Here is a 26,666-nt window from a genome sequence, read left to right as displayed (position 1 = left end):
TGCTGACCAAAGAAGAAAGAAACCGCAAATGGCAAAGACAGGCCTCCACAGGAAGTGGCAAAGGAAGCAGCTTTCAGGCAGTCTTCTATCATATCTCCAGCTCTGGTGCAGTTCCCACGGAGCAAAGTAAACTTGCCTGAATCCCAGGTATCCGGCGCCTCGGCGCTCCGCGGCGCTCCAGGTCCCTGGGCCCCGCCTCCGGACAGACGGACTGCCGGACAGTGGGCCCTGGGCCGCAGCTCGGGCCGGCTGGGCAGGGGCTCTCCGGGACTGGGCCCCGGCGGGCAGAGGGCAGCTCCGGAGGACACTATTTAGTACATGTATTGGTTCAGCGGTGGTCAGAGATTTGGGAGAGTATATCTAGCCCGTGGGGCTTCCTTTCTTTGGCTCTCTCCACTTTGGGAGTCCCTGAGCAATGATGTGCTTTAGACTGCAGTTATATTTTATAGATTGACAAGTTAATCTGGTGTATATTATTTTTACTAACCTAGATAGCATGCTAACCATTGTAATGGAAACTTTTCTTGACTTAGTGATTTGTGTACATCCCCATCTGCATTAGCACCTTATATTTCCATGTGGTGTATATTTCTGAATGATCATTACTACAAGAACACTGGCTATTTCATTCTTAGTTTAAATCGAAACATTGGATGTTTTGTATTAGAATACTTTATGGTGTTTAATAAGCCTTTGTTATTGCTCTTTTGTTCAGTCTTTTCTACTAATACATGTTTTTTATACATTGTTAAATGGAACTATTTAAGGAGTTTTTGAACTTACATTTAATTATTGATTATATCTTTGCCTATTAAGAAAAATAAGGTGGTCAAATGTCCATTGTGTGGAAATAATATGTTGTTATTTTACACACATTTTATAAGTGTTAACAAAGGTTTGTTTGGCATATTTTATAGGTGTCATTTGCAGACAGTAAAACTAAACTGTCAAGGAATTCATACCGTTCGGTACTTGTTATTTGGACCAGCTTAAGGAGTCTTTGACATATCAGATCAACTGGCAACAGAAAATGAAAAGTAGCGTGGCACAAATAAAGGTAAGTGTTTGAAACTTATAATAAAGAACATAAACTTGTAGTCAGTTATCTACCCTTTAAACAAAAATGCATTTATATAATTAGGACATTAGAACCAGACAGTAGAATTGCGTCATACACACATTTAACTTAACACAATTTCAAATGTAGATACTTGGCCAGATGTGCAAGTGGGCAGTTGAGAGAACATACAGGGTGTGTGTGTGTGTGAATCAAGAAAGTGCATGTGAGTGAGCCCAGGCAAAAGAAATACAGCGGGAAATTCCACCATTCTTCTCAAAGAGCATTCTTTCCTGCGTGAGCATGAAATGGAAGATGAGTATCTTCTTCCTCAGTTGGTCACAGTTCCTACATGTCTGTCTACAAGTGAACCTCTTGTTGCATATTGCATATGCGTAAATGAGCTCCTTATTCTGTGCTGTACTTTACTTTAGACATTATACATTCATTTATTCATCAGATATTCACTGAATTCTTACTATGTCCCAGTGATTATTCTAAGCACTTTGGGTAAAATGGTGAATAAAACAGGAATCTTATGGGGTTTGCATTCTAGTGGGAGAGAAAGAAAAATCATAAACTTAAATATGTAAGTGAATTATATAGTATATTAGAGTGTTAAATGCTAGACTTGCGCTATGGAGAAAACAAGTAGGGTAAGGTTGATGAGTAGCGTTGGAATGATGTAATTTTTCATAGGGAGGGCCAGTGAAAAGGGGCATTTTTGAGCACACACTTGAAGGAGATGAGGGAGTTAGCCACATAGATATCTGGGAGAAGAGTGTGCCAAGCAGAGGGGACAACAGAGGCAAAGGTGAAGAGTCTAGTGTGGCTGGAGCAGGTTCTGAGAAAAGTAGAATAGTAGAGGAGGTCAGAGCAGTCACAGGAACCAGTAACTCCATCTGCTTCAGAACTGCTCCTCTGCCTGTGAGCAGACTTGGCAGGAAAGCAAACCACTCTACCTCCTTTTCTTTTCAGCTGCACAGATCTGCCAGCCAATCTGTGTAGTCCACAGATCTGCTCATACAAGCAGGCACATCACTTCCTGGGTCTTGGAGTCAGTAAAGGGAAAGGTGGATTTTTATTTGATTGTAAAGACCGGCACTTGTCCCTTCCCCTCCTCCACCACCTCTGCACCCCTAAACCTACTTTAAAGAGTGTGAGTAGATGGGAGCTCCTTAACAGCAGGCACCAGGTACCAGGCCTGGGGTGTGGTAAATGCTTAATAAACTGAATCGTATGCTTACAGGCCGAGGCAGGCTCTGCTGCCATCTCTTTGAACTTCTTTTGAGTGTGAGAAGCCACTCTCCAGCCTCCCTCCTAGGTAGACATCCAGGCTGTGCTTGCATAGCGCCTTTGGCAGGGGGCTCACTGTCCCTGAAGCTGGCCCCATCTGTCAGTAGATACTTTCATATAGTGTTCTGAAATCCGCCTCTTTGGGACTTGTACTGATTGGTCCAATGACAGTTAATTAAACAATTAATTGTGGGCCGAGTAGGTGGCAGACTGTGTTAGGAGCTGGGGACATAAGGAGAAAGGAGAGCTTGTGCGGAACTGGCTCTCAACTGAGCCGTGTTAGGCAAGAGCACAGAGATTTAGACTCTGTAACATTTACACCAAAGGAGAAGTGTTTAGTCTTTCTCAGAATCCTCGTCCTGTTTCTCTTAGACTGTGCTTCTCCACGTTTCCGTCTTGTGGTCCTCTGGGGCATTCCCCCAGCTTAGGAAGGGATGTCCTCAATCAGCAAGCCCTTCACACTTAGTGGCTCAGCCCTCCAGCCAGTTTAGTTTGTCTCCTTCTCTCCATCTTGTTGGCTATAAGCAGGTCCACTAGCTGGTTTGGGCCCATTCTTACCTCAGGTGAAGCTCAGATCCTCTCTTGACATTCTGAGACCTCATCTGTAAGGTTCAGGAGGCTTTAGCTGAGGATCCCTTATTTTTCTATTGAGCCTTCCCGTAGCTTCCTTAGCCAGCTGGAAGCAAGCTCCCTAACTCTTCCAGCCCCTCCTCCCTCTGGCTCTTGAAGACTTGTTCCCTGAGCCTAACGGATGCTCAGAGCCTCTGAACACAGGCTGTCTGCTCCACTCACCTCCTCATATTGCTCTCTCTACATGGTCAGAGACTACAGGTGACTGCACTGTGTACCATATTTGCTTCACTTAATGAACAATTTAGAGAATTTTTAAAGGTAATTTCAACAATATGTTACTTTCAACTACTGCTCTTAGAATCTAAACTCTATGATAAGGGAAATAGGGAAATTAGGTTATTATTAGTTGGATCACACTTCGAAATTATTTTGCACTCAGTAAAACCTACCGAAGCCCAGTTCAGGTTCCCCTTTACTCACTGTCACCCTCAGTACTCTGTACCACAGTGCTTGTTCCTACTCAAGATCTCCTGTTAGCACTGACTAGTGTGCCAGTCATTTGTTAATTTGATCATATTTACAAAATCCTGATTCACGATCTCAGTATTTTTGGTTTCTCCCTCTTACCCACAATAGATATTGCGTAGACGTGTTAAAAATCATTAGCACAGAATTGAGGCCTGCTCCCTAATGTAGTTAAAATAATTGTCATGCCTTGTAAAAGAAAAATTAGACAGTGCAATTTTATTGTTCTTTCTCTCTCCCCTCCTTTCCCTCCTTCCCCTTCTCCTCCCCCTTCTCTGTCTCTCTCATATATAATCTGATGTGTTTAATTGTAGAAATCTTTATAACCGTCTCTCTCCCATAAGATCTTAAGTTCCTTGAAGGTTTTTCCTATCTTTTTTATCCGCCAGAGTGTCTAGACAGGAAGGGCTGTGTCTTATAATAAATAAGTAAATATCGTGTTTAGTGTTACCATGAATTGAATGAATCTTGTGCTCTATATTTGGTTTAGGATCTAGATGTCAAGTGTTATGGAAACCTATATCATATATATTGAACAGTTCTATTTAATTAAGCTGCCCAGTGAAATAATTTTTAAAAGTTATACACATTGGAAACAGGATTTTAAGATGTTTGCATTCAGTGTGAAATACAGCCAGACTGGCTACTTTAAATTATAAATTTGATCACATGTTTATTCACCAACATGCATTAGTCTAATTAGTGTATGCTGTTCAAAAAATTCAATACTTAAGAAGATTGTATTGACAATTTACTTGTGATAATGTTATACTCACACTGCTGGTAATTAGATAGTCATAACATAAGAGGAAGTTGGAGCTTGTTTATATTTCTTTGCAGTATAATTTTCAATTTTTAAATGTATATTTTTCCCATTAAGGAGGGAAGCATGTAAGTATGTGGAACAAGTTACTCATTATTTGAATTATTTTTTCCTAGATTTCAAGATTAAGATACTTTGAAAACATACTGTTTTTCCTTTCTTACAGTTCAGTTAATTAAAATTACTTTAATTCCTAAAAATAAGCTTGTCAATATGAATGTTTTTATACCAGTGGTTTAAAAAATTTACCTATTTATGGAGATAAATATTTTGGCTTCTTAACTATATTTGGACTTTTAAATTAGGATATGTTCTTAAACTGGGTGGTTCATATCTCTGTCTCAGTGTGACATATCTTCAATCTCATGTTACACTGAAGTTACTTATTTGTATGTCTGTTATTTTTCAAAGGATTTGGCTTAGGAGCTATATTTTACAAGTCATATTTTTTAAATCCTTACAGCCTACCATATTGCCATACATGCCATATCAGACACTCAAATATTGTTTGCTGAAAACAAAAATGAATTTTCATAAATACATTAGAGTCAGTTTCTTCTAGGTATTTATTTTATCCAGATTTAGTAACCTGGACCAATGTTGTGGTTTCTATAAGCTAATGGAGATAAGAAAGTAAGTGCAATGTTATAAAAGACTTGGACATAACTACAGAAGTGAGCTCTTGCTAGAAAATCTCTGGCCCTTGGTCATGTTTTTCACCAAAGGAAAGCTTTGGTCTTGTTTTTCACCAGGAAAGGCCTTTATAAAAATGATGTTCTAGGGACTTCCCTGGTGGTGCAGTGGTTAAGAATCCGCCTGCCAATGTAGGGGACACGGGTTCGAGCCCTGGTCTGCGAAGATCCCACATGCCATGGAGCAACTAAGCCCGTGTGCCACAACTACTGAGCCTGCAGTCTAGAGCCTGTGAGCCACAACTACTGAAGCCCACGCACCTAGAGCCCATGCTCCGCAGCAAGAGAAGCCACCGCAGTGAGAAGCCCCTGCACCACAACAAAGAGTAGCCCCCGCTCACCGCAACTAGAGAAAGCCCGCGCACAGCAACGAAAGCCCAACGCAGCCAAAAATAAATAAATTAATTAAAAAAAATGATGTTCTGTAAATTTATATCTTATTACACAGGAATAAAATATTAACTAAGTGGCATCAAAAATTAGAGAATTTTCTTCTACCTTGAGTTTTTTTGTTAAAAACAGTATTTGATCTATAGTGAAAACCACAAACATTTACCTTGGATGACCTGAAAATTTTGTTTTATCTTATATACTATTTAGGTAATACAAATTATTCTTATGGTTAAAAAAATATTTTGAAATAATTTTTTAAAGCACTTCCAACTTTCCAAGATACATTTGTCATTGTCTATATGTTTTTTAACAGACTTTTTAAATGCCCCCTCCCCCTCTTTTGTTCCTTTGAAAGCATTCTTCTAGTCATGACAGAAGGGAAAACTATAACTCATATCAGAGGACCTCCTCTCCAGAAGACAGGTAAACAGTTCTATGTGTTCCAAATACCATTTAGATTTTTTATATTGAGTTTAGGAAATTATCTAGCTCTTAGATTTCTAATTTTAGGGTAAACAACTTCTTTTTGATGGTTTTACAGGCAATATTATTGAGTGAGCTTGAGAACAGATCATCCTTGAATGGCTGTTCTAGGAATTTCTAGTAAATAATTCTAGATTTTATGAAATTTTTTAGGTGAAAGGGAATAATTTTAATATCGCAGATACTAAATAGAATGAAAGTTTATAAAATGGAAAGGTGAGTTGAAATCACATTATTTTGAAGTGCTTTTACTGTTAATACTATCCTTTATATTTACATAGCTCTTTATATAAGTTTTCAAAATGTTTTTGTATATATCTTACCATAATTGTGTTAAGATCAAAGATCCAGAAATATTACCATTAATGTTCATCATGCATTCATAGTAGGACTTTAGTTATTTCACTTAGTAAGCTATAACCATTAAAATAACTTATGAAAGGAGAAGCACCCTCTAAACTTTGTTTCATTTGTCTAATTTCTTATTCCCTATGTACTTTGTTCATATTCCACTCTGCTGTCTCTAAAAACCTTTGCTTTATGGGCATCACGTTAATCACTGTGGTATGCATCTACGATCACCTCCTCCCTATATATATATTTTTTTAAAAATCTCTCTACAGACATACACACATGTATGTGTGTGTGTGTATAAATTAATTGTAGATATGTATATAAAACATGGATTATGTTACTGTGTCTATTTATCGTGTGTGTATGTATTTAACTTCTCTTAAGGTTCTCTGATTTTATTACTTCTAAGATTCAAATAGCAGATTTATACTCTCTATCCCTGTTTGCTAATAATTTCAATCCATTCTTACAGATATCTAATAATATAATTTCAAGAATAGCAGCTGATAAAAATAGTCTTTTGTAGTAGAGTTAAACTGGTCTTTATGGAGACCAACCAATGACACTGATGTCATTTGTTCAGTACTTTGGTAAAATGAGCCGACTCAGCAAAAGGAATCATTTGGAGGATAGCCTTTTTCATGTTAAACTATATATGATATGCAGATATATATCTTTTACTAAGGACAGTACGAATCAGGGTGTCAGGTTTGGTTAAGTGAATTCCAGGAGTTGTTTTGTTGCACACCAGCTGAAAGCTTTTATAATCATCATGACTAAATGAATAGGTGTCAACAAAATAAGCTGTTTGTTAAAATCCACTTGATAAGACTTTGTTCAGTCATAGAGTTATGTTGCCATTACCAGTATATGACTTTCCTAAGTATAACATCATTATTTTCAACTTAAAACTTTGGTTTTCTTCTTTTATGTGTTAGATACATGGAACAAGAAAGATCCCCTCGGGATAGAGATTACTTTGATTATAGCAGGTCAGACTACGAGCATTCAAGAAGAGGACGTTCTTATGATGATAGCATGGAGTCACGGTTAGTATTGGATATTTTAACTATAGAAACATATATTTGTTTAAATTTTCTTTATGCTTAATAATAATCGCAGCTAGCATTAAATGGATGTTTTTAGGCGCCAGGCTTTCTAACAAGGACTTAATGTGAATTAACTCCTAATTGCAGTAAATATATGTCTCTTATAGATGAAGAAAATGAGCCTTAGAGAAGTTAAGTCATTTGTTTGTGTTTTAGAAGTGTATCAGTGGCAAGTCCTGGTCTCTCTGACTCTAGAGCCCAAGCTTTTATTCATTATACTGTACTACATGAGGAATTGGCTTATGTGAGTTTTTGAGATTGTTTACTGAATGAAAGCCATTTATATTATATGACATAGAGTGATCTTAATATACTTTCCTACATAATGGCAGAGGGACATTGAGAATGAAGTTACCAGTCTGCAGTTTTTATCTAAGTATAAATTATTCTTACTTGAGTCTTGAAGAACTTGATTTCCCACCTTATTAGTCATCCAGTTTCAAAAACTTGCCTACCATGTTTTATTGTTCACCTAGTTCTATATCCTTTTTGATGTCTCTCTCACATTATCCACTCCATGACTACTGAGACTATAACCCACTAGAATTTTGATCAAATTTCTCCACAGTTTGGAGTAGAGAAGTAATATCTCCAGTTTGGAGATATCAAACACATTATTTGATATCTGCAGCCAAAATTTCCTTCTCACTACTTACTTTCTAATATGTAACCAATCCTTAAATGTCAGATTAACCTCAAAAGCCAGGTTCATCTGCTGTTACCCTATTGACACCTTAATAAGAGCAGCTACTACCACCATAATTGGTGAGCTAGGTATTCCTGTATCTTCTCAAATACTGTCAAAACTCTTACACACTAGGTACTGTATCTCACAATTTAACATGTAAGGGATTGGGGTCTGAACTGATTAACTAACCTGAGGTTGCCATTACCCATCTAGTAGATGATGAAACTGAGATTTGAGCTCAATTCTGGCTCCAAAGCCCATGTTTATTTCCATATGCCCTAACTGTATTACTTCACTGTAACTCTGTGTTTGGTCCACTGTATGTATATAAAGTCTCATTTGATCCACACAGTCACACTGTGAAGTAAGCAGGTTGTGTATTATGTAGAATATAAAGGCTGTAGTACAAAAACACTTGAAGAGAAATACTTCTGTTTAGACTCAGAAGAATATTACTTCTGCACTCTAAAGGAACAAACACTATAATCATGTAAGGACATGATTTTACCAGCCAGTGAGCAGTCTTACCTGGCGTTTCTCAGAAGAATCATAACCAGTGTCAGTAAATCCCTTCTGTTGCTCTTCTCTTGGAACATTTTACATCTACAGTAAGAAGCAACTCAATTACAAATCTCTGGCTAGATTTCAGAGCACCTGCTTTTGACTAATTGGGGTTTCTGTTTGGAACCACTTTTTTCCCCCACTGTTCACATTGTCTTAGTAGGTACAGACTCTGTCTTCATGGGGCAATCACTCAGGTCTCTTTATACTTTGGTTTTAAAGAGTTCCTCCACAGCTGCCTGGGTAGGTGACTGCTTCTGTCTCTCCATTTATTAAGACATATTATCTCAGATATACCCTCTAGATTTAGCTAAATTCTGTTGAATGGTTTCCTGGTAATGCAGTGATAATATGAAACTTGTTTTTATTTATTGTATTCATATAACTCATGGTTGCACAAAGCATGAGCAGAATAATCTGAGTTTCCAGGCAGTATAAGTAATAAACAGCCAAGTGGACAGACTCTTCTCTGGGGAAAGATAGCAAAAAGCAAGGCAACGCATTATTTCTTGCTCATTCTTGATAGTTTGGGAACATTAAATACCCATTTTAAAAGTGCTAACTTAAAAAAGGATAGTCACCTGCATTAGTAGGGAAAAGTTATTGTGCTAGAAAATGGTTTATTTTTTCACATTGTCTCAACCAGAAGCTTCTGATATTTTGAGATTTATAATAAATTACGAGTTCTATCAAAAAACAATTTCAAATGTTACAGTTTATTATAACATTCTTACTCCTAAATTGCCATTATTGGAGATAAACTCTGGTTTCTCCTTTATACAACTTATCATGTACATCACAGGCCAACTGGTCATCTTAAAACACTATTTTCACGTCACTCTTCCACTCAGAAACTAACATTAAAGATTCCTCATCAGTTCCAGGATAAACAACTTAAAGTCTTTGCTTGTCTTTTAAGATTTCATAGTCTGACTTGAACTTATCTTTCCAACTACTGTTATATATGATTCTTTATTGTTTCTACTTATTCTGGCCCAAATACCCTTGCTCAGCTTTTCAGTAGTTATTCTGTCTTCTACTAGTTGCAGAATGCCATCCTCCATTCCCCCTCCCACCTTCCTACCTTGCCCCCAATGTAAATCCTGTTAAGCCTTGATGACCTAGTTTGTTACATTTTCTCTGTGAGGCACTTCCTTAACCACTTTTCCTTGTCTGAATTTGTGGCCCCCAAATGGTCTCACTCATTTGGTATGCAGTTCAGTTAAGAATGTAATTTGTATTGTCTTTTCTCCATTAACAAAATATATTACAGAAGTAGAGACCGAGAAAAACGCAGAGAAAGAGATGTGGATCGGAAAAGGTCCCGGAAGTCTCCATCTCCTGGGAGAAGAAGCCCAGAACCATTGGTAACCCAGAGTTCCTCTGCTCAGGATGAACCTACTGCAAAGAAGAAGAAAGAGGAGCTGGATCCTCTTCTTACTCGCACTGGTGGAGCATATATTCCTCCTGCAAAGCTCAGGATGATGCAAGAACAGATTACAGATAAAAACAGGCATGTCAATATCACTAAGTATACAAGGCAGTGATACCCTCATTTAAAAAAATCATCTGTGCTCTAATTAACCTTGGCTGCTGAGAATTTGCATGAGTCCACAATGATAGAGACCTCAAATTAGGCTTCTTTCCTTCCTACCTTCAGAAGCTCCACTGGAGCTCTGCTTACTATTTTCCCTGACATTAGCTCATAAGCTCTTTATTTTTTGCATGAATGAATGGAAAAGTTTGAGGATAGATCGCTTATCTTTTTTTTCTTTCCTGTTTTCAAGCTATTCCTTTTGTAGTTGCATGCATGCCTATTAGTAGTATCCATTTTTCGTCGATAATCAAGAGTAATATTGATATTTCAGAACTAAAATGGATCTTTCCAGTTGTACCAAACCAGGAGTCGGCAAACTTTTCCATAAAAGGCCAGATAATATCAATAAGTATTTTAGGCTTTGTGTATAAGGCCAGATAGTAAATATTTTAGGCTTTGTGCATTATTCTGTCTGTTACAGCTACTCCCCTTCGCCGTTGTAGTGAATACAGTCATAGATAAAATATGTAAACAAATGAGAATGGCTTTGTTCCAGTAAAGCTTTATTTGCAAAAAACAGGCTGTAGGCTAAATGTGGCTCATGGGTGTAGTTTGCCAACACCTGTACTAACCTCTGAAACAGTTGACAGTTTTCTCTTTTCCCTCCTTTTCTTAGACCATAACATCTTAGACTATAGTTTTTTGCTACACTAAGGCAAACAATCAAAATTCATATATGACCATTCAACCTTTAAGTACCTTTTCTTCCCTTTGCAAAATAATTGGGATGAAGAGGAACTATGTAGGAAAGTGCAGCTAAGTTTTCAAGGCCTTTTCCTGTAGTGGAATGAGATAACCAGGAAAACTGTGGTCCAAGATTGAAGTGATCATTCAATTGCCAGGTAGTCAGGAAAAAGATTGGGATAGAAGATAGCTATGCTTTAAGAAAAACAGATTCCAGGTGAGTCAAGAAAGTCTTCCCACATCTTTCTTGGGTATTTTCATGGCAACTGGAAAGTACTTGAGAACCTTATATAAATGAAATCTAAATTTGTTGCAAGAATTAGCTTGAAGTAGAAATGTCATTTATATAAAATAAAGTATAAATATTTGAAATAAATTAAAGTTTAAAAAATTTATGAGCAGGGCTTCCCTGGTGGCACAGTGGTTGAGAATCTGCCTGCTAATGCAGGGGACACGAGTTCGAGCCCTGGTCTGCGAAGATCCCACATGGCGCGGAGCAACTAGGCCCGTGAGCCACAACTACTGAGCCTGCACGTCTGGAGCCTGTGCTCCGCAACAAGACAGGCCGCAATAGTGAGAGGCCCGCGCACCGCGATGAAGAGTGGCCCCCGCTTGCCACAACTAGAGAAAGCCCTCGCACAGAAACTAAGACCCAACACAGCCAAAAATAAATAAATTAATTAATTAATTTTAAAAAAAAATTTATGAGCTAGAAGGGGGACATTTAAATGACATTAGAGGATTAACCAAGATGGCGGAGTAGAAGGACGTGCTCTCACTCCCTCTTGCGAGAGCACCAGAATCAAAACTGGCTGCTGGACAATCATTGACAGGAAGAACCTGGACTTCACCAAGGAGGATACCCCACATCCAAGGACAGAGGAGAAGCCACAGTGAGACGGTAGGAGGGGCGCAATCAGAGTAAAATCAAATCCCATAACTGCTGGGTGGGTGACTCACAGACTGGCGAACATTTATACCACAGAAGTCCACCCACTGGAGTGAAGGTTCTGAGCCCCACGTCAGGCTTCCCAACCTGGGGGTCCGGCTACGGGAGAAGGAATTCCTAGAGAATCAGACTTTGAAGCCTAGTGGGAATTGATTGCAGGACTTTGACAGGACTGGGGGAAACAGAGACCCCACTCTTGGAGGGCACACACAAAGTAATGTGTGCATCGGGACCCAGGGGAAGGAGCAGTGACCCTGGGGGAGACTGAACCAGACCTACCTGCTGGTGTTGGGGGGTCTCCTGCAGAGGCGAGTGGTGGCTCTGTTTCACCGGGGGGATAAGGACACTGGCAGCCGAGGTTCTGGGAAGTTCTCCTTGCCGTGAGCCCTCCCAGAGTCTGCCATTAACCCCACCAAAGAGCACGGGTAGGCTCCAGTGTTGGGTTGCCTCAGGCAAAACAACCAACAGGGAGGGAACCCAGCCCCACCCATCAACAGTCAAGTGGATTAAGGTTTTACTGAGCTCTGACGCCACAGCAACAGGGAGGGAACCCAGCCCCACCCATCAACAGTCAAGTGGATTAAGGTTTTACTGAGCTCTGACCGCCACAGCAACAGTCAGCTCTACCCACCACCAGAGCCTACCATCAAGCCTCTTAGATAGCCTCAACCACCAGAGGGCAGAGAGCAGAAGCAAGAAAAACTACAATCCTGCAGCCTGCGGACCAAAACCCACAGTTACAGAAAGATAGAGAAGATGAAAAGGCAGAGGGCTATATACCAGATGAAGGAACAAGAAAAAACCCCAGAAAAACAACTAAATGAAGTGGAGATAGGCAACCTTCCAGAGAAAGAATTCAGAATAATGATAGTGAAGATGATCCAGGACCTCGGAATAAGAATGGAGGCAAAGATTGAGAAGATGCAAGAAATGATTAACAAAGACCTAGAAGAATTAAAGAACAAACAAACAGAGATGACCAATACAATAACTGAAATGAAAACTACACTAGAAGGAATCAATAGCAGAATAACTGAGGCAGAAGAACGGATAAGTGACCTGGAAGACAGAATGGTGGAATTCACTTCTGCGGAACAGACTAAAGAAAAAAGAATGAAAAGAAATGAAGACAGCCTAAGAGACCTCTGGGACAACATTAAACGCAACAACATTCGCATTATAGGGGTCTCAGAAGGAGAAGAGAGAGAGAAAGGACCAGAGAAAATATTTGAAGAGATTATAGTCGAAAACTTCCCTAACATGGAAAAGGAGATAGCCACCCAAGTCCAGGAAGCTCAGAGAGTCCCATACAGAATAAACCCAAGGAGAAACACGCCGAGACACATAGTAATCAAAGTGGCAAAAATTAAAGACAAAGAAAAATTATTGAAAGCAGCAAGGGAAAAACGACAAATAACATACAAGGGAACTCCCATAAGGTTAACAGCTGATTTCTCAGCAGAAACTCTGCAAGCCAGAAGGGAGTGGCATGATGTACTTAAAGTGATGAAAGGGAAGAACCTACAACCAAGATTACTCTACCCGGCAAGGATCTCATTTAGATTTGATGGAGAAATCAAAAGCTTTACAGACAAGCAAAAGCTAAGAGAATTCAGCACCACCAAACCAGCTCTACAACAAATGCTAAAGGAACTTCTCTAAGTGGGAAACACAAGAGAAGAAAAGGACCTACAAAAACAAACCCAAAACAATTAAGAAAATGGTCATAGGAACATACATATCGATAATTACCTTAAACGTGAATGGATTAAACGCCCCAACCAAAAGACATAGACTGGCTGAATGGATACAAAAACAGGACCCATATATATGCTGTCTACAAGAGACCCACTTTAGACCTAGGGACACATAGAGACTGAAAGTTAGGGGATGGAAAAAGATATTCCATGCAAATGGAAATCAAAAGAAAGCTGGAGTAGCTATACTCATATCAGATAAAATAGACTTTAAAATAAAGAATGTTACAAGAGACAAGGAAGGACACTACATAATGATCCAGGGATCAATCCAAGAAGAAGATATAACAATTATAAATATATATGCACCCAACATAGGAGCACCTCTATACATAAGGCAACTGCTAACAGCTATAAAAGAGGAAATCGACAGTAACATAATCATAGTGGGGGACTTTAACACTTCACTTACACCAATGGACAGATCATCCAAAATGAAAATAAATAAGGAAACAGAAGCTTTAAATGACACAATAGACCAGATAGATTTAATTGATATATATAGGACATTCCATCCAAAAACAGCAGATTACACATTCTTCTCAAGTGCGCACGGAACATTCTCCAGGATAGATCACATCTTGGGTCACAAATCAAGCCTCAGTAAACTTAAGAAAATTGAAATCATACCAAGCATCTTTTCTGACCACAACGCTATGAGATTAGAAATGAATTACAGGGAAAAAAACGTAAAAAAGACAAACACATGGAGGCTAAACAATACGTTACTAAATAACCAAAAGAGCACTGAAGAAATCAAAGAGGAAATAAAAAAATACCTAGAGACAAATGACAATGAAAACACGACGACCCAAAACCTATGGGATGCAGCAAAAGCGGTTCTAAGAGGGAAGTTTATAGCTATACAAGCCTACCTAAAGAAACAAGAAAAATCTCAAGTAAACAATCTAACCTTACACCTAAAGAAACTAGAGAAAGAAGAACAAACAAAACCCAAAGTTAGCAGAAGGAAAGAAATCATAAAGATCAGAGCAGAAATAAATGAGATAGAAACAAAGAAAACAATAGCAAAGATCAATAAAACTAAAAGTTGGTTCTTTGAGAAGATAAACAAAATTGATAAGCCATTAGCCAGACTCATCAAGAAAAAGAGGGAGAGGACTCAAATCAATAAAATCAGAAATGAAAAAGGAGAAGTTACAACAGACACTGCAGAAATACAAAACATCCTAAGAGACTACTATAAGCAACTTTATGCCAATAAAATGGACAACCTGGAAGAAATGGACAAATTCTTAGAAAGGTATAACCTTCCAAGACTGAATCAGGAAGAAACAGAAAATATGAACAGACCAATCACAAGTAATGAAATTGAAACTGTGATTAAAAATCTTCCAACAAACAAAAGTCCAGGACCAGATGGCTTCACAGGTGAATTCTATCAAACATTTAGAGAAGAGCTAACACCCATCCTTCTCAAACTCTTCCAAAAAATTGCAGAGGAAGGAACACTCCCAAACTCATTCTATGAGGCCACCATCACCCTGATACCAAAACCAGACAAAGACACTACAAAAAAAGAAAATTACAGACCAATATCACTGATGAATATAGATGCAAAAATCCTCAACAAAATACTAGCAAACAGAATCCAACAACACATTAAAAGGATCATACACCACGATCAAGTGGGATTTATCCCAGGGATGCAAGGATTCTTCAATATACGCAAATCAATCAATGTGATACACCATATTAACAAATTGAAGAAGAAAAACCATATGATCATCTCAATAGATGCAGAAAAAGCTTTTGACAAAATTCAACACCCATTTATGATAAAAACTCTCCAGAAAGTGGGCATAGAGGGAACCTACCTCAACATAATAAAGGCCATATATGACAAAGCCACAGCAAACATCATTCTCAATGGTGAAAAACTGAAAGCATTTCCTCTAAGATCAGGAACGAGACAAGGATGTCCACTCTCACCACTATTATTCAACATAGTTCTCGAAGTCCTAGCCACGGCAATCAGAGAAGAAAAAGAAATAAAAGGAATACAAATTGGAAAAGAGGAAGTAAAACTGTCACTGTTTGCGGATGACATGATACTATACATAGAGAATCCTAAAACTGCCACCAGAAAACTGCTAGACCTAATTAATGAATATGGTAAAGTTGCAGGATACAAAATTAATGCACAGAAATCTCTTGCATTCCTATACACTAATGATGAAAAATCTGAAAGAGAAATTATGGAAACACTCCCATTTACCATTGCAACAAAAAGAATAAAATACCTAGGAATAAACCTACCTAGGGAGACAAAAGACCTGTATGCAGAAAACTATAAGACACTGATGAAAGAAATTAAAGATGATACCAACAGATGGAGAGATATACCATGTTCTTGGATTGGAAGAATCAACATTGTGAAAATGAGTATACTACCCAAAGCAATCTACAGATTCAATGCAATCCCTATCAAATTACCAATGGCATTTTTTACGGAGCTAGAACAAATCATCTTAAAATTTGTATGGAGACACAAAAGACCCCGAATAGCCAAAGCAGTCTTGAGGCAAAAAAATGGAGCTGGAGGAATCAGACTCCCTGACTTCAGACTATACTACAAAGCTACAGTAATCAAGACAATATGGTACTGGCACAAAAACAGAAACATAGATCAATGGAACAAGATAGAAAGCCCAGAGATTAACCCACGCACCTATGGTCAACTAATCTATGACAAAGGAGGCAAAGATATACAATGGAGAAAAGACAGTCTCTTCAATAAGTGGTGCTGGGAAAACTGGACAGCTACATGTAAAAGAATGAAATTAGAATACTCCCTAACACCATACACAAAAATAAACTCAAAATGGATTAGAGACCTAAATATAAGACTGGACACTATAAAACTCTTAGAGGAAAACATAGGAAGAACACTCTTTGACATAAATCACAGCAAGATCTTTTTTGATCCACCTCCTAGAGTAATGGAAATAAAAACAAAAATAAACAAGTGGGACCTAATGAAACTTCAAAGCTTTTGCACAGCAAAGGAAACCATAAACAAGACGAAAAGACAACCCTCAGAATGGGAGAAAATATTTGCAAATGAATCAACGGACAAAGGATTAATCTCCAAAATATATAAACAGCTCATTCAGCTCAATATCAAAGAAACAAACACCCCAATCCAAAATGGGCAGAAGACCTAAATAGACATTTCTCCAAAGAAGACATACAGACGGCCACAAAGCACATGAAAAGCTGTTCAACATCACTAATTATTAGAGAAATGCAAATCAAAACTACAATGAGGTATCACCTCACTCCTGTTAGAATGGGGATCATCAGAAAATCTACAAACAACAAATGCTGGAGAGGGTGTGGAGAAAAGGGAACCCTCTTGCACTGTTGGTGGGAATGTAAATTGATACAGCCACTCTGGAGAACAATATGGAGGTTCCTTAAAAAACTAAAAATAGAATTACCATATGACCCAGCAATCCCACTACTGGGCATATACCCAGAGAAAACCGTAATTCAAAAAGACACATGCACCCGAATGTTCATTGCAGCACTATTTACAATAGCCAGGTCATGGAAGCAACCTAAATGCCCATCAACAGACGAATGGCTAAAGAAGATGTGGTACATATATACAATGGAATATTACTCAGCCATAAAAAGGAACGAAATTGAGTCATTTGTTGAGACGTGGATGGATCTAGAGACTGTCATACAGAGTGAAGTAAGTCAGAAAGAGAAAAACAAATATCATATATTAATGCATGTATGTGGAACCTAGAAAAATGGTACAGATGAGCCAGTTTGCAGGGCAGAAGTTGAGACACAGATGTAGAGAATGGACATATGGACACCAAGGGGGGAAAACTGCGGTGAGGTGGGGATGGTGGTGTGCTGAATTGGGTGATTGGGATTGACATGTATACACTGATATGTATAAAATTGATGCCTAATAAGAACCTGCAGTATAAAAAAACAAAAAAATAAAAAAAATAAAAAAATAAATGACATTAAATTTAAAACTAATAAGTAAGTTTTTCTCTATGCGTCATATTCTGGCACTTGGTAGTGATGCCTGGAGTGGTATGTTGAGAAGGGATTGGGAAATGCCTTCTGTGGTTTGTGGGAGTTTCATGATCATGTCGGAATTCTGCTCTTACTGGAGGCAGTAGTGGCAGCATTAGTGAGAAGTGTTCACTGTCTCCAATCCAGTCCAAAGCAATCCTAATTGTAAAAGACCAGATACATTGTTGTTAATCCCGAAGTCTGACTTCCTTATAAAGTGGGCAGAGAAGAGTCCACAGTATATGCAATTTTAAACAGATTCTTGGAAGATAATTTTATATACAGTTGAACTCTGCTTATAGGCTATAAAAGGGACAGGAGAAGTAGAAGTGTAGTCGTTGCTTTCAGTAGATACTAAATCAGGTTAAGTGTAGGTTTCCTAATTAAGAAGTACAAGTGTAGGGCTTCCCTGGTGGCGCAGCGGTTGAGAATCTGCCTGCCAATGCAGGGGACACGGGTTCGAGCCCTAGTCTGGGAAGATCCCACATGCCACGGAGCAACTAGGCCCGTGAGCCGCAACTACTGAGCCTGCGCGTCTGGAGCCTGTGCTCCGCAACAAGAGAGGCCGCGATAGTGAGAGGCCCGCGCACCGCGATGAAGAGTGGCCCCCGCTTGCCAGAACTAGAGAAAGCCTCGCACAGAAGCGAAGACCCAACACAGCCAAAAATATAAATAAATAAATAAATAAATAAATAAAAAAGAACCCTATGATTGACAGGACTTAGTATTATGTCAAAAAGTAACTTATCCTTCAGATGAGGCCACCGGAATCCATTTATAAAAAAAAAAAAAAAAGAAGTACAAGTGTACTTGATTATCATCTGTTGACCAAAGTTTAATAGGAGAGTTTGTGATTATGTATCAGCAATATCTTATTGATCAGGCTAATTGTTAAACCATAGATCTTACTACTCTAGACAGTAGCATACTAAACGGTTGGGGTTAGGGGGCCGGAGGAGTCTTCCACCTTGGATGCAGGCAGTAAGGGAGTGTGTAATCTATAGAGAATTTAGAAACAGTAATGAAATTAACTGCAAGTCAGTCTGCTTTTTATCTTCAGTGTCTGCTGAGGACAATGTCAGTGATAAAATACTCTTCCTCACCACCCCTCCTTGGTATACCTGGTATACCACTCCAGAACAGGGATTCTTTATTTTTTTCTTTTTTTTTTTTCCATTGAAGTATGGTTGATTAAATATAAATTGTGTTAGTTTCAGGTATACAGCAAAGTCATTCAGTTATATATTCTTTTTCAGATTCTTCTCCATTATGTATTACAAGTTATTGAATATAGTTCCCTGTGCTATACAGTAAATCCTTGTTGTTTATCTATTTAGTGTACAGTAGTGTGTATCTGTTAATCCCATAATCCTAATTTATCCGTTTCCTGCCTTCCCCTTGGTAACCATAAGTGTGTTTTCCATGTCTGTGAATCTGTTTCTGTTTTGTAGATAAGTTTATTTGCATTATTTTTTAGATTCCATGTGTAAGTGATATAATATTGTGATAATAATATCTTATTTGTCTTTCTCTGTCTGACTTACTTCACTTAGTATGATAATCTCTAGGTCCATCCATGTTGCTGGAAATGGCAATGTTTCATTCTTTTTTATGGCTGAGTAATATTCCATGGTATAGATATACTACATCTTTTTTATACATTCATCTGTGGATGGACATTTAAGTTGCTTCCATGTCTTGACTATTGTAAATAGTGCTGCTATGAACATTGGGGTGCATGTATCTTTTCGAATTAGAGTTTTCATCTTTTCTGTATGTATGTCCAGGAGTGGGATTGCTGGATCATATGGTAACTCCATTTTTAGTTTTTTAAGGAACCTCCATACTGTTCTCCATAGTGGCTGTACCAGTTTACATTCCCATCAACAGTGTAGGAGGGTTCAGAACAGGGATTCTTAACCTACAAACTTTCAAGAGGTCCATGGATAGAATTCAGACAGTCCATGAATGTGAATGGGAAGAAAATTGCATCTTTAAAAATTGATCTAATTTAGCATTTCTTTCTATCAGGAATGTAGGCAACAGACCATAGTATTAATAGACTATTTGTTGCAAATACCTCAAAATACTGTTTATGCTACTTGCAAATTAAAGAAGTTATCATGCCTACCACCACTTCTTGTTATTAATGTGTTAAGAAGCACGTAGAATACTATATCAAACTTTTGTCCTTTTCATGCTTTGAAAACTCTGTTTCAATATGATTGGTATCCTTTGTAATCCTATGTATTTATATATATTATTCTAAGAAGTTCATTACCTTCACCAGACTGCCAGAGAAGTATAAGGAAAAAGAAAAGTTAAGACTTTCTTAAGTTGAAATCATATTCCACAGAGAAATAATTATAAAAACCATAGAATTTTAGAGCTTTGAAAGACATTAGATATTACCAAGTTCATCGTAAAGAAACGCAGTTAAACTAAATAACTTACCTAAGCTCTAAGTTAAAAAACAGTATAGCCATCTAAGATTCAGCTGATAAACCTGTACGTACTGCCTAAATATAGAGATGTTCTTTAAGATACTTTGAACAGTCTTTCAGCCCCATGATTTCGTATGACTCTCCCTTTTCCTGTAATTAATTCTATTTCTTTATGGTTTAAAACACTTAATTTTGTTTTCTTGTCATGCTTTTGAGAAGGGACATAATAATAATTTCTTTTTCATGGCTTATATTTAGGTATTTCATATTGTAATTTAAAATAAAAAATAGTTGCTTTTATTTTAAAACATTTTCTTTGAAGACAAGTTTAAGTAAATTGTTATAATGTAAAGTAAGCATGTACTGAATCTAACTAATAAATATTATAAACTGCAATATTCATGGACATAAGAACAAAATGTTATCCTTACATATCCTTTTATTACTTTATTTTGTTATTAAAAGGAAATAGTCTGTACCTGAGTATCACATGTACAGAGAGTAAAATATGGTTTAGGATATAATCTGTGTATCCACATGGTCATATATTTTACTGCACTTTGGGGTCACTTTGTGAAAATGTTGAAAGTAAAGGAACACTAAGTATTTTTTATGTTATTATAACCTCTTGTTATTGTAATTGTTGAGTAAGTTTTCCTCTTTATTAAAATCAATTCTTTTTAGCTTAGCATACCAGAGGATGAGCTGGGAAGCCCTAAAGAAGTCCATCAATGGTCTGATCAACAAAGTCAACATTTCCAATATTGGTATTATTATTCAAGAACTTCTTCAAGAAAATATAGTTAGAGGAAGGTAAGCATCAACTATTTTATTTGTAGAATTTCATAGCACTTTTTCAAAGGAACATAGTATCTACACGAATAATAATCATTGATTTATTATGCTACTTCATTTCAAAGGAAGTTTCAAGGAATATTTAAAATACAGTTCCTGTAAAAATGTAAGCTACTAACAAATAACTTATACTCCAATGTTAGAGATTATGTGGAATTTTTACTTTTTGAGAAGCTTTGATGTCACATAATAATTTTTACACATATATTTGTTTACTGAATACTTCCAATAATTTTAAACTCATGAGGAATAATAAACGTTTAATTTTTTTATATATACGTAAAGTGCTACCTCAGACCAGTTTAATTTCTAATGAAAGCAAAGTGGGAATGTGAACGAAATGAGAAAGATTAGTAATAAATTTTAGAAAAGCAGAAGGGAATAACAACCATTTTCTGTGTGGTTTTTAAGAAGTTGTGATATTTTAAAGGGTCAGGAAATAGACATATTCTATATTCTATTTATTATTTTAAAATCTGAGGGCTGTTTGCCCATGTCATTTCATATGACCTTGATTCATCATCTCAAAACATTGGGGATATAAAGTAAGGTGTAGCAGGTTGTGGGAGTTAGTAAGGTGGCCAGGAGGCAGCCACTGTCCTCCGAGGTAGGGAAGAGCTGTCACATTTTACTCAGAAAGAACAGACTCAGAGAAGGGTAGATTAAGATCTTACAGTTTATAAGCTGAATTCTCTTTTCTCATTTTCTACTCTAGTGATTCAGATGTCATACCTAAACCTGATAACTATAAAGACATTGTTTTTGTGCCTTTTGACAATCCAATAATTAATTATTTGTCATTACATTTCTAAAAATAACTCTTCATTTAGCCCACTTTGTATCTCTCCTCTTATCAAATATATGTAGAAACATGCCCATTTCAAAATGAGTTAGAAGGTAGAACCTTTTATTTTCCTGTCCTTGTTTTAGCGTTATTTTTGCAGTGCTTTGATTATGTCTTTATCTCTCTTAGGAGAATTCCATATTTCCACTTTTATTTTCAAGAACAATAGACTTACACCTATCTTTAAAGATGGAAACCGCCCAGATTTGTCTTTAATCCCAGAATTAACTTGTATGAATGATGGGCCCATAGTGGAAATTTTACTTTAAGTTCGGTACTTTTGAAGCAGGTTTTTTCTCCCTTCATTTTTTTGATAAAGTTAAGCAAATTAATACAAGAAGTTGAAAACTCAAATTCATGATTAGGTGTAATGAACAGGAGCTGGAAAAGAGAAATTATACTTAGAAAATTTTTTGAAAAAAATATTGTATTAAATCTGTCTATTTTATATATGTACAAATTGAAAATTGTTTCCTCAAAACCAGTTTTTATTTATTAGTAAGACAAACTCTTCCCCTAGATAAGAGCGGTGAAAATTTAGTCCTGATTTAGCTTTTATGATGATTTACAGAGGAGTAATATAGCTGGATTTTAACTGAGTTTTTTTTCCTTCTAATTAAACTGGTGATTATTATTGACTCCTTTTCTTTTCTCTTTTAATCAGAGGCCTGCTATCCAGATCCGTTTTGCAAGCACAGAGTGCTTCTCCAATCTTCACCCATGTTTATGCAGCATTAGTGGCAATTATCAACTCAAAATTTCCACAAATTGGAGAATTAATCCTCAAAAGGCTAATTCTTAATTTTCGAAAAGGCTATCGGAGAAATGATAAGGTATATATAATGGACTTGTAAGTAGACTGCTACACATGGCAGACTAATAAACCAGTATCAACTGTAGTGAGCAATGTTGATTTCTATGTAGGAATTCTTTTTAAAATTGCATGTTTCATGAGAACTTTTTTCTAGTAAATATTCCTGGCCTCTGATAATGAGCAGCAAAAATGATGGCATTTAACTGTTGAATTGTAACTGTTGATCCAAAAATGGCACTTTTTCATATGTATTAGTTTTCATTTTATAACTTTCTTACAAGTTAAAATTACCTTGCGTGTTACATATTTTAAGGAGAGTATGTAAGTGAACTGTAGACTCTGTAGATAAATGAAAATTGGTTTTAGTTTATAGATTAACTTTGTCCCTATTTTCTCTTTTCAGCCACTTTGTCTGACGGCTTCAAAATTTGTGGCACATCTTATTAACCAAAATGTGGTAAGTAATTATTTTCAAAATTTGGTTCCATTCAGTGGCATTAGACCACAGGCTTGATGCCACTTCAGTGACATCTTTGTTTTGATTTATAGTCCTTTGGAAAAGTATGTTGAATATTTTAATTTTAGAACTATAATAAGTGCATTTTTTAATATAAAGAGGAACTCAGAACAAGTGTTTTATCAAATTTATCTAACTCTTAATACTGTACATGGTTACTTTACTACACATTTTTCCTTCAAAGAGTGTAATGTGTTTTTTTGTTTTTTGTTTTTTAAAATTTTTATTTATTTATTTATTTATTTATTTACTTATTTATTTTTGGCTGCATTGGGTCTTTGTTGCTGTATGCGGGCTTTCCCTAGTTGCGGCAAGTGTGGGCTACTCTTTGTTGTGGTGCGTGGGCTTCTCACTGCAGTGTCTTTTCTTGTTGCGGAGCACGGGCTCTAGGTGCACAGGCTTCAGTAGTTGTGGCTCTCAGGCTCTAGAGCACAGGCTCAGTAGTTGTGGCGCACGGGCTTAGTTGCTCTGTGGCGTGTGGGATCTTCTGGACCAGGGATTGAACCTGTGTCTCCTGCATTCTCAGGCAGATTCTTGTCCACTATGCCACCAGGGAAGCCCGTGTAATGTGTTTTTATTTAAAAAGTTGCTATTTCTTCTTTTCCCTGTACCTAAGTGTTCATGAAAACCTAATAGCTGATATTCTTTAAAAAGCATGCTATTCCCCCGAACTGCATAGTATATGTGTATATTCATATATATAACTACATAGTATATGCATATATTCATATATTCTTAGAATCAGTTTATAAAATATTGTAGATTAAATAATTTTAATCTGTTTTAAATGCAGAAATTTATCATTTTATTATTTGGTTTTTGTGTTTATTTTGTATTCTTCCACTGTTTGAGAGTTTTGATTTAGCTTCATTTTAAACGTGAAAATAGTAAAATTGCTCTTGTTCATACTCACAGTTTTCCTTCAGATATATATTTTTGTTTTTTAAATTATATCTATACATAAGGAAGAATTTTGAAGTCACACTTAATCTTATTTCTCTAACATTTAATAATATTTTAATTTTTTCCTATATGAAATTCTTTCCACTATTCATTTAAGAAACCTTTTAGATTTTAACCTAGTCATATTATTACAGTGATAATTTTCTACTTAAGACCATGGAAACTTAATTTCACATGTCTGTAAACCTAATTTCATAATCTATAACAGCACAGATATTATGTTTCAGTTTTTGAGTATATATTACACTTATATTGGAGATATTTTTGGAATTGACATAAACCAGTTAAAATGATAAATATTTTACATCTTCCAAACTGTGGTACTGGGCAGTGTTTTCTTGTCCCTAACGTAAGACTTCAGCCTCACCTGCCTTGCCAAAATAAAAGCAGTATGTATTTTTGATGTTGTGCTAAATGTAAGAGGATATTTTCCTGAGTTGAGATTTGGACTTTGTCTCTCTCCATCTCAAATAAGAGTCTAGTTTTAAAAAGGCATATATATGGTCTTTTGAACATGCTTCCTAAGTCCATTTTCTTTTACAGCAAAGCTTGTCAGTAGAACTTTATTCCCTCTCTACCTGGCATTGTTTATAAAATTCTAAATTTTGACCATGGCCAGTGTAGAGTTCGATTTAATTAAAAATAGAAGTGTTCAAAACTGTTGTTGTATGCTATAAATTACTGGAAAGATATTTTCTGAGAAAATTAGTATTCATGTAACTTAAGAACTATTTGCTAACAGAGTTGCTGAGAGAATGAATTGGGAAATGGATATAGAGTTGTGGTCATGGAGAATGATATAAAAAGAATCATTTTACTGTTCTTCATATAGTAATTATAAAAATATCTCAGATTAAAAATTAGTAAATGACTTTTTAACTTATATTTTGAGGTTAATTATGGCATTTCCTATAGCTAATATATATTTCCTATATAGAGAGTATAAGAAGAATATTTCTTCTGGAGATAAATCATATAATTGTATTCAGTGTAGTAAATTAAGACTTTTGGAAAAATCAGAAAATTCTTAACAGCTGCATAATGGAAGTGAAAGAAAAATTGTATCCCATATTTGGAGTATTTTTATGTACATTATAAATCTTTGCTCACCATATGTACATTATTATCACTGCAAAAGCTAGATTTACTAATTTTTAAAATGACCATCAGTAGTAGATTAATATATGTAAAAGCATTTTCTCTGTTCTATGTGTCTTCATTCTGTTCAAGGCTCATGAAGTTTTATGCTTAGAAATGCTCACTTTGCTCCTGGAAAGACCAACAGATGATAGTGTTGAAGTAGCTATTGGTTTTCTTAAGGAATGTGGTCTCAAATTAACACAAGTGTCACCAAGAGGAATCAATGGTAAGTATATATCCTTGGTTTGATATTGAGCTTTTATTTGAGTATTGTAATATGTATTGCTTATTTTCTTTTCTTTCTGCTTAACTTAGCTATATTTGAACGCCTTCGAAACATTCTCCATGAGTCTGAAATTGACAAAAGAGTTCAGTATATGATTGAAGTGATGTTTGCTGTAAGGAAGGATGGATTCAAGGACCACCCTGTTGTCCTAGAAGGACTTGACTTAGTTGAAGAAGATGATCAGTTCACCCATATGCTCCCTCTGGAAGATGACTATAATCCAGAAGATGTTCTTAGTAAGTCAGGGGTGGGCGTTGGGAAGTGGAGTACAAACAAATGTAAATATAGAAAATAAACACTAACTTAACTTTTAATTTTTTTTTTGAGATGTTTTCAAGATGGATCCTAATTTTATGGAGAATGAAGAGAAGTACAAAACTATTAAGAAGGGTATGTAGAATTTTACAAAATAATTTCCTTTGGATAAGTAGAAGCAATTTATGTAACGATATAGTACTGATAGAATGGTATAGATCACTGACCGCCACCTATTGAAATCTTTGCTCTATGAAGCCATTCTCTTCACTGTTTGCCCATGCATTATTTTTCTCTCTAGTGCTTATCCATGGTATTAGTTCATTCTAAATTATTTAACTCATTTTCCCTCTCCTCTTTCTATTGAATTATGCAGCTCTTAAGCTTCATCCCTCTTAAGAAATATTCATGTATTACCAATGGCCTTTATTTAACTTAAATTGCCACCCAATTTAATATTCAATTCAGTGCTGTACTTTATTATAAAGTTCTATACTTCATTATTTGTTGAGGGCAGGTTGATATTTTTCTGATAAAATCAGTCACAGTGCTAGATATGGTATTGGTATTTAATATACTTAATAAATGGGTAAATTGGTTATTTTATCATTTGTACATCATTAGTATATTGTAAGCACTAACTTTGTACAGATACTGGTTTGTATTTTGTTTTTGCCATTACTAGCTTAGTCACCTAGAACAAATTACTTGTTTGATGTAAGAGTAAATGTTACTTGTTTGTGTAAGGATAAATAAAACACAGTGTTTTATATTGCCACAGAGCATGTATTTAGACACTGGTACTGCGGGGTCTTTTGGGGTTTTTTTCATGTGTGTCATTATTTTTCTTCTAAAGCTAATATCCAGAGTTACTTATATCATTCTATTATATTCTGTTACATAATTATATATATTATATATTATAATTATATAATAATTTCA

General features: G+C 36.3%; 1 protein-coding gene across 2 annotated transcripts in view; it reads left to right on the top strand.

Moving 5' to 3' along the window:
* CWC22 (CWC22 spliceosome associated protein homolog) overlaps nt 1-26,666 on the top strand; it is a 69,689-nt gene that overhangs the window by 20,769 nt on the left and 22,254 nt on the right. Inside the window, exons 1-11 of one of the 2 annotated variants that reach the window (XM_082466699.1) lie at nt 9-147; nt 918-1,057; nt 5,715-5,782; nt 7,135-7,245; nt 9,828-10,067; nt 20,735-20,863; nt 22,414-22,582; nt 22,967-23,020; nt 25,274-25,409; nt 25,499-25,705; nt 25,797-25,859. In XM_082466699.1, coding sequence (XP_082322825.1) covers nt 1,031-1,057; nt 5,715-5,782; nt 7,135-7,245; nt 9,828-10,067; nt 20,735-20,863; nt 22,414-22,582; nt 22,967-23,020; nt 25,274-25,409; nt 25,499-25,705; nt 25,797-25,859 — 1,204 coding nt within the window. In that variant the 5' untranslated portion in view covers nt 9-147; nt 918-1,030. Of the gene's footprint in view, nt 1-8; nt 148-917; nt 1,058-5,714; nt 5,783-7,134; nt 7,246-9,827; nt 10,068-20,734; nt 20,864-22,413; nt 22,583-22,966; nt 23,021-25,273; nt 25,410-25,498; nt 25,706-25,796; nt 25,860-26,666 lie in introns of those variants that run through there. The other variant, XM_082466698.1, reaches the window with a different exon arrangement.

Source organism: Balaenoptera physalus (genome assembly GCF_965194825.1).
Source record: "Balaenoptera physalus genome assembly, chromosome: 6".
NCBI classification, from domain to species: domain Eukaryota; kingdom Metazoa; phylum Chordata; class Mammalia; order Artiodactyla; family Balaenopteridae; genus Balaenoptera; species Balaenoptera physalus.
Note: the sequence above shows the minus strand (reverse complement) of the source record. Positions and strands in the feature narration are given on the sequence as shown.